Source organism: Adiantum capillus-veneris, chromosome 24 (genome assembly GCF_014529385.1).
Source record: "Adiantum capillus-veneris isolate H3 chromosome 24, ASM1452938v2, whole genome shotgun sequence".
Classification (NCBI taxonomy): domain Eukaryota; kingdom Viridiplantae; phylum Streptophyta; class Polypodiopsida; order Polypodiales; family Pteridaceae; genus Adiantum; species Adiantum capillus-veneris.
In genome coordinates, this window is record NC_140954.1 from 44085172 (window position 1) to 44094079 (window position 8908).

Consider the following 8908-nt stretch of genomic DNA (forward strand, 5'->3'; position numbering starts at 1 on the left):
AATTATTGAGCTTACAAGCATTAGCCAACCGCTAATGTACCCACAAAGGTGTGACATGGCATATGGCATTAGTATCACACACACTAGTGAATGCATGCTATCAAAAACCCATCAATACTTGACAACGAAAGCAATTCCCTAACACAAACTACTCCAAGTTAAAATGAGAAGCCATCGAGGAGTGATACACCTGATCGTCGATATCTAATCATGAAAGAAAAGCACGAAAAAAACTTTCCAAAAAACGCCTGACAACGTGCTCCATCATACAATGGTGTATTGGCTTCACTTTTCATATCATCATAGATAAGCCTTTCTGAATCCATGATCGTCTCGATCATTTCATCGATCTCGGGATCAAACATTGCCTCATTGGGAATGTGGTCTGCATGATCATCCTCCGAGCTGTGAGAGGCTACATCTTTTGGCCTCATGTATGTTGCTTGACGAAAGCGCCTACGAACACGTCTATTGCGTTGCAAGATTGCTGCCTGTTGGCCAGTGTCAGAGTCCGATGAGTTATAATTGGCAACCATTCGATCTATAATAGATGGATCAAACTCGCCAAATTCGTGAACGTGATGAAAAGAAACACTTCTTGTCTGTCGTACAACATGCTTGCATTTATTACAAGGACATAAGATCCTTGTTGAGAGATAGGTGTTTCAGTTAGATGGCCCCACATCCTCATCACTACTCATAATGAAGGTAAAAACCTTATAACCTGGACATAAATTTAATCTTGTATTGGCATCCTCCGTCTTTTATCTCTCTCTCTCTCTCTCTCTCTCTCTCTCTCTCTCTCTCTCTCTCTCTCTCTCTCTCTCTCTCTTTTCAAACTACCTCATATTCTCTAGTCATGTCCAATCCCCACACATCTCGGTCTAGAGGTGCATGGAGATCAGAATCACCAGGTTATAATCTTGTCTTTATTAGTCAATTCCTATGTTTCTGGGTACGAGAAATCTACGCACCCACGTCTACATGATAATGCATGTAGTGGACAAAACCCCTTTGCCTCTTCTCTAGCTATAGCAATTCACAGCATCTTAACATCTCGTCATAGCAGATCTTTGTTCGAGGGATTACTTAGCACATTACATGTTGGCCTCCAATCTGAGTATCATGCCGTTGAAAGCTTTCCAACTTAAGGTCGCATCCGTAGAGAGGAAGAGAGGGATCACCGTTCGCCTAACTCTAATTTTTTTACCGTAATCCCGAAGGTAGACTTTAATATAAAAACTAAAACCAAAATCTAGTCTTAAATCTAACCTAATTGAACATATGGTGATTTGCTGCTAATTGAATATGGTTAGTGTGTGAGTTAATAGGTGTCAGATTCTGATGGGAATATATATATTGTTGTGTAACAAGTGTTTGCTCTTTGGACCAAGCCTTCATTGACATGTTCTTCAATCTAACCTAAATCTAATCTAATCTTAAATAAAAAATAAATCTAGATCTAATATAATCTTAAACTCAAAATAAACCTAAATCTAATCTAATCTTAAATCTAACCTAAACCTAAATGTAATCTAACTTAAATCTAAATCTAATCTAGTTAATTTTAAATCTTGTCTTAATCTCAAATCTAAATCTAATATAATCTTAAACTCAACATAAACCTAAATCTAATCCAATCTTAAATCTTAAACCTAAATGTACTCTAACTTAAATCTAACGTAGCTAGCTAATCATAAATCTAACCTAATCTTAATCTAACGTAAATCTAAATCTAACCTAATATAAACTCCACATAAACATAAATCTAAATGTAATCTAACCTAATTTCAAATCTAATTTAAATCTTACCATAATCTTAAGTCTAACCTAATTTTAAATTTAGCATAAATTTTAAATATAAGGTAAGTGTAATCTAGCTTAATCTTAGATCTTAATCTAACTTAATTTTAATTAAATATAATTTTAAATCTAACCTAACCCTAAATCTTAATATAACATTTCATTTCATATTTTCTCTACTTTTTGTATCTCTCCCTCTCTCTCTCTCTCTCTCTCTCTCTCTTTGTTTTCTCCCCTTACATTCTTCTCTCCCTCTCTCTCTCTTTGGTTTTTTATTATCTCTCTCTCTCTCTCTCTCTCTTTCTCTTTGTTTTATGTATCTCTCTCTCTCTCTACTTTATCTCTCATTCTCTCTCTCTCTCTCAATGTGTGTGTATGTATTCTTTGCTTATGCATGTGTGTGTGTGTATGTGTTTTTTGTTTATGCATGTGCTCTCTCTCTCTCTCTCTTTCAAAGACACAATGTATGTGTGTGTGTGTGTGTGAGAGAGAGAGAGAGAGGGAGAGAAAAAGAAAGAGGGGAAGGGGGCATGAGAGAGAGGAGAGGGAAGGAGTATACCTCGCTCTCCTTGTGCGTGTGTGTGCGTGTGCGTGTGTGTGTATGTGTGTGGAAGAAAGAGAGAGGGAGAGGGAGAGCGCGGCTTACCTCTTTCGCTTGAGCGCCAAAAACTCAGATCTGAGATCTGAGTTTTTGGCACTCTCGATTTTTTTTTTAACCCCTGTCGGCTTCGCTATGGGCGTCGCTATAGGCATCGCTATGCAACAAAAAAAATAGCGACGCCTATAGCGGTGCTCATAGCGACACCGTCACTTTTGAGCGTCGCTAATGTGAAGTACCTCTTGTAGTGAGACGTTAAACACCTTCGAAGGTGGAGAGAGCTAGCAGGGAATAAGGGTAGGGAAGAGGAAGAAGAAATATTTCATAGGAGAAAGAACTAGTTCCTCACTCATCATCACTCTTCTTGCTAGCATACATAATAGCACAGTAATGAAGATGGAAAGCTTAATCATTGAAGCATGGCTCTTGGTTGGATTTTCATTCCATAGCTAAGAGTGTTGGTGTAGGTTCTCAACCTCTCTACTTGCTTAGAGAAGGAGAGGGAGCTCTTGTACTTTGCACTTCACACAATGAGTGTGTGTGTGTGTGTGTGTATGTCTGTGTGGGAGAGTATACCCCTCAAGAATGCCCCCTACTTGCTTTGGTCGACCCCCCCTTGTAGCTCATGCTTGAAGCTCATTGGACCCCTCAGGCCCGGCCAATCACAAGCAAGAGTCATACCAAGCAAGCATACTAGTCTGAGACAAGTGTCCCCCTTTCCCCTTTCAGAGAGAGGACTTGATAAATGCAAAAACAATTAAATAAATCTACTAATTTATCATTGGACCCCTTGGGTGGCCAACCAATTATAGGCTTTAGGCACACCATGAGGGCAACATGAGGAGGAACTTGACAAGTGTTCCTTCTGATTTCTTTATACAAAACTTTCCTTGTGTGAGTGTGTGTGTGTGTGTGTGTGTGTGTTCTCTCTCATTCCCCCCTCTTGTAGGGATCGCTCCCTCCTTGTAGGGATTGATGATTTTGTTTCTGCACACCTTACCTCAAGCACCTTAATCAGCAAGCATGACAAAGCACCTCAAGCTTGGGTGGTGTTCCCACAAGCACATCAAGCACCCTAGTCGGCAAGCACGACAAGCACCTCAAGCACCTTAGTCAGCAAGCACATCAAGCACCTCAAGCACCTTAGTCAGCAAGCACGACAAGCACCTTAGTCATCAAGCACGCACGACAAGCACCTCGAGGACCTTAAGCTTGGGTCGGGTTCCCACCTCAAGCACAACCCTAGCTTACATAAGGTCAAAGGACTTTTAACACTAACAATTGGGGGTCTTCAATGAAGCTAGCCCTAAGGCCTTTAAGCTCCATTGGTTAGCCGTGTTCTTTGACGGACCATCTCTCATTTGAGCCCCTTTACCATTGGCCCCGTGTTGAGATAGATCTATAAGCATATGTCTATATCCTAACCCTTGATCCCGTTTATGCTCCCACATTAAATGATCAGTTTAATATGAGAAAATCATTTTAGTTAGATATTAGATTTTATGACATGCTGGTCGATATTGGTCATTCTCCTCTTTCTACCACGCCCTTATGAGGGTGATAATCAGAGTGCTATTAGTCTTGCAAAAGACTACCTTCAATATAACAAGTCAAAAGCATAATCATGTGCATTATCATTATGTCCGATACAAAGTACGAAAAAGCACTCTCATGATTGAACATTGTCCAAGTGACCAAATGATTACATATATTCTTACCAAAGGCCTCAATGAGTCAAACTTCATCCTCTTACCCTTGGAGCTCGCAGTTGCTTTAGCCTCACTCTTTTTTTATTAGCCTCTCTAATATTATGGTAGCTTTGTACGTATGACATTGTGATCATATAGGTACCAAGCATTGTGCACACTTCACATTTGCACATTGTGATCTCTTGGTCACTTGTATATTTGTACATAGATACACAATGCACTTTCACATCATCATTGTTGGTTTATATTTTCTTTGAGTGGGGGTGTCGGAGCAATATATGGCTCACTCTTCTCAAATTGGTCTCATCTATATATATATATATATATATATATATATATATATATATATATATATATATATATATATATATATATCTTGTCCTCTATACGAATCAGTTTTTGGTAGCGTACATGGTGTGTCTCTTGTTTCATCTCTCTCTCTCTCTCTCTCTCTCTCTCTCTCTCTCTCTCTCTCTCTATATATATATATATATATATATATATATATATACATCAATATTTCCTTCTTGACTCCTTTTCATTTGGAGTTTTTACAACTAAGGCTTGTCCTATTTAGCTGCTTAAACATTAATTGGAATAGTCAGCCCATAAACTATGTAACTTAATCTCTGATGCCCCATTGGAGGGTATACCTCCTACTAGTATTCAAAAGTCCACTAAATGGCACTACGGGAAGTCAATGGTGCATGAGCTCTATCAATCATGTAGACTTGGGATGAACACCCCTAGTGTCCTAAACTTTTGGTGGATTCGCATGGGCTGGGTTCACCCCAACCTAGCAGGTGTGGGATGGATTCGCATCCGGCATAGTTATTGAGCAGTATTGAACGAGGATGTGCTTTACTCCACTCTGCCAAAATAATACTCTTTGGCATCGTTTATCGGCAACTCAATAATGTGAGCATGTGGACCATGGTGTTCATAAACTCGCATAGCCAATCCGTCCTTATGTAGTTTAAATTCAAAAAAAAAATGAAGATCATGTGGCGCGCATCCATATTACCGGTTGTAAACCATCAAGTTTCTGCCACGTGGCGAGCAAGAAAGAGTGGGCGAATGCTGTGCTTTTTGGAGGCAGCGAACAGTGAAGGAGTTGGACTCCTAGCGTGCGAACGAGCTCTTTGTTGTTTTGGCCGGGTTGTGTCGTGACAAGGAGATAGCGCACAAATGCTCTGCTTTTCGCAGGCAACATATAGTGCAGAAGTTGGACTAGAGTTGAGTCGACGGTGATGCACCCACGCGCGAACGCCCTCTTTGTTCTTTCGACAAATTTGGAAAATTTTACTTTCGGGTTTGCGTCCCAGGTGAAAGGATATCATGAATGCGCGGAGGCGTGGTTCTCATTTCTCCGCGCAAGAACGAGGCACAGCGTCTTGAGACTCTTCAGCTCAAAGTCTCGCCATTACTTATTGTGGCCTTTAGCAGCTAGGTCCACAATCTTCATAGCTGTCGCAGCAGTAGCACAACTCTCTCTGCAGCTGTCAGCGGCTATGGCACCCTACGCTGCTACAGAGTCCGAGAGAGCCGGCTATATGGCGTGTGTGGAAGGAACCAGTCGTGTCGGAGCGGAGTATGTAGTAATGGCCGCGAGCGTGTGTATAGTGGGGGCCGGAGTCACGGGCCTCTGCGCCTGCAAGCACCTGGTGCAGCATGGCGTGGAGTGCGTGGTTTTGGAAGCTCAGGAGGGGGTAGGCGGCGTGTGGAGGAATACGTTCGCCTCCACCAAGCTGCAGACCCCTCGCGATGCCTTCCAATTCTCCGACTACTTGTGGCCCAAGGGTACGCCGCGCCTCCCTACCCATTTCCAAGTCATGGACTACCTCACCGCTTACGCCCGCCATTTCCGCGTCCTGGAGCGCATCCTCTTTGGCTGCACCGTTGTGAAGGTTTGCTGCCTGGACCGCTGGCCACCCACTCCCGCCTCTCCAAAGATCAGGGCCAATGCCAACTGGGCCGTCTGTGTCCGCCGTGGAGATCAGTCTGATGCTGAGGTAGTAGTCTGTATGTTGTGTGTTATTGTTAGTGTGTTGTACTGCGGTTGCCAACCATACTGACGACGAGTGCTCTCTGACTTGGCACTGCAGTGGCTCTTTTTCGAGTATTTGGTGATGTCCGTGGGTCATTACGGAGATGTTCCCAAGTTTCCTAGTTTCCCTGAATCCAAAGGGCCGGCTGCCTTCGGTGGGAAGGTGCTGCATTCCCTTGATTACAGCAAGCTGGATGAGGGGGCGTCCAAGGAGCTGCTGAGTGCCAAGCGAGTGGTCGTGGTCGGCTCTCGCAAGTCCGCGCTGGACCTTGTCATGGAAGCGGCGAACTGCAACCGAGGTAGATACATTCCTGAAGTAGCGCATTATTTGAGGTCTTTCTTCTAGGACCCTTTCCCGAAAGGATGACAAAGACAGTCTAGGTCACTCATAGAGTTTGAACTTTGAACGTTGGTAGAAGGGGGGTAATTCATAGCCATCACTAATACGGCTGTGGCATTAATTCCGTAGGCCAATTTGAAAAGGGAGGATTTGTAGATAGTTTCCACCAACAAATCTGAAGGGAAGATTACACTAAAGTTTAAACCCAGGCTTTTCGAGCACCTTTCTAGATACAAAGAAAAGAGGTTTTGTGTAATCCCACCTTCAAATTTTGCAATTTACCTTTGAAAATAAAATTTGGAGGTAGGAAAAGAGCTACAAATTTTGGGGGATTTAGTGCATTTTTTAGAAAATACCTTCAAAATTAAGCCAAAAACCTCATGGAATTTCGAGCACTGCATAAGACATGATCGATACTGAAATGCTGATTGGAAATGATTCTTTGGCGAGCGAAAACAGGCGATGATGGACAGCCGGCGATGCTATTGTATCGTACACCGCACTGGGTGATTGCCAACCACAATTTCTATGGAGTACCTATGGCGTACATGACTAGTCGTGTCTCACAGCTATTGGTTCCACAGCCTGGTACTGACAAGAACACTCTGCACGGGCTCATCTCAGCAATAATATTGTCTCCCCTGGTATACTTATCAGAGCTACCTTTCATTATTAGAGGTCCTTCTTTTTCCTTTGTTAATCTTAAGTTGTCAACTTGCAATTCAGCGTTGGGCCATCTCCAAAGCAATGGAGCATTACCTGCTCACTACCCTTCCCTTGGTAGAGCACGACTTTGTTCCAACCCAGAAGGTGTTTGAGGAGCTCAAGTCGTGCAAGCTCACACTGTTGCCAGAGCGCTTCTTTGAAAGAGCGAAGGCTGGCCACATCACGCTGCAAAGGACCTCAGATCACTGGGGGTTTGTTGAGGACGGGATCGTTCTCCCTTCTGGAGATAAGTTAAAAGCCGATGTGGTTGTGCTCTGCACAGGGTATGAGGGTGAGGAGAAGCTCAAATCTTTGTTGGGTATGAGCTTTCATGATCTTCTTCAACAGCGCGATGGTAGCATTCCTCTATACCGGTGTGTTCGGCTGTAAATTGTCTTTCTTTCACTTCGTCTTGCTATGTACGTACGTAAGAAAATCGTGCTTGTAGTTGATGCGATGTGAATGCATGTTTGCCTAATGCAGCGGAGTACTGCCTCCCCGAGTCCCTCATCTCGCTGTTTTAGGGTTTCAAGAGAGCTATTCTAACCTCTTCACGGCGGAAATGGGTGCACGCTGGACTGCTCATTGGATTGCAGGAAAAGTAGCAGTCCCTAGCGTAGAAAAGATGGAAAAGGAGGCACAACGCTGGTTGCTCAACACCAAGCCATTCGTGACGTCCAACGACAAGACGTGTGTAAACAGCACCATTCTGGGACTTGCAGATGAGATGTGCAAGGACATGGGATGGAACCCAAGAAGAAAGAAGAGCCTACTCCAGGAGCTCTTTGCGCCGTATGGTAACATGGACTACAAGGATTGATGCCGTGCCTGTACCGCGGGCCACCACCTCGATGCTACTGTAGTCACTAATTTATGTAATAAAAAAGGAGAGAAAATACTACGACATCAGGTGTGGAAGGATGTAGCATATCGTGCATGTCCTTCCATCTCCATTAAACGGAATCTGGTCCCCCCGTCCCCCTTCCCCCCTCCCTCCGGGTGTGTACTCGGCTCTTTTTGGCCGGTGTGTCATGTTAAGCAACCCTTCGCGCAACAATGAAATACTTACTTCCTGGTTTACCCATATGTGTAGTAATTGTTGGTGATGTCTATATAAATCTCACGACTTTGCATGCACATGGGTCTAGTAATTGTGTAGGCACCTTGGCCTTGATTAGTGTGTGTGCGCAATTCTGATCTGTTGGTTGCGCAAGAGGGTTTGAGTGTGTGGGAATCTCTTCCACACATGAACCATCACCTTCAGCGTGCTCGTCAAAAATTGCTGCATGGGCTTCATTTGCTACAGTCGCTTCATTTGCTGCAAGCGGTTCAGGATGTTGGAGTTCAAACTTAATCACGCATAGTAAAAAGGCGCCGACATGACCTCTCTTACCCTCAAACCCCTTGCTCTTACTTAGAATCAATCTGTGTGTGTGTGTGTGTGTGTGTGTGTGTGTGTGTGTGTGTGCATTGTTCCTCAATCAGTCCCTCAATTGCACAAAGCCTACAACTTTGCCTGGTTGCCAAAGGCTGCTCACCAGTATTATTTCTGTTTGGAGAAATAATTTTTCCCGAACACTGCCCACCCCCCTATGCCTAGCCATCTCGACTTTGCTGCCCTCTTGCATGCCTGGATAGTGGCCGGCGACAAATTCTCTCTCTTTCTTTCGCATGCCTGAGTCTGGACAGTCGGCAGCACTCTCTCT

The 8908-nt window shown here is 43.6% G+C and overlaps 1 protein-coding gene across 1 annotated transcript; it reads left to right on the forward strand.

Annotated features, from left to right (window-relative positions):
* The first annotated feature begins 5460 nt into the window (after window positions 1–5460).
* LOC147426290 (putative flavin-containing monooxygenase 1) lies at window positions 5461–8280 on the forward strand. The gene is made up of 5 exons (XM_086498306.1): window positions 5461–6122; window positions 6216–6456; window positions 6957–7141; window positions 7224–7576; window positions 7686–8280. Exons 1-5 carry the CDS (start codon window positions 5622–5624, stop codon window positions 8020–8022), a joined length of 1617 nt encoding a protein of 538 aa, XP_086354432.1. The 5' UTR covers window positions 5461–5621; the 3' UTR covers window positions 8023–8280.
* Window positions 8281–8908: the final 628 nt, after the last annotated feature.

Coding starts and splice junctions, on each gene's coding strand:
- LOC147426290 (XM_086498306.1), top strand. CDS start 5,622: ATGGCACCCTACGCTGCTACAGAGTCCGAGAGAGCCGGCTATATGGCG. Junction 6,123..6,215: donor GAGATCAGTCTGATGCTGAG/GTAGTAGTCTGT, acceptor TTGGCACTGCAG/TGGCTCTTTTTCGAGTATTT. Junction 7,577..7,685: donor GGTAGCATTCCTCTATACCG/GTGTGTTCGGCT, acceptor TGCCTAATGCAG/CGGAGTACTGCCTCCCCGAG.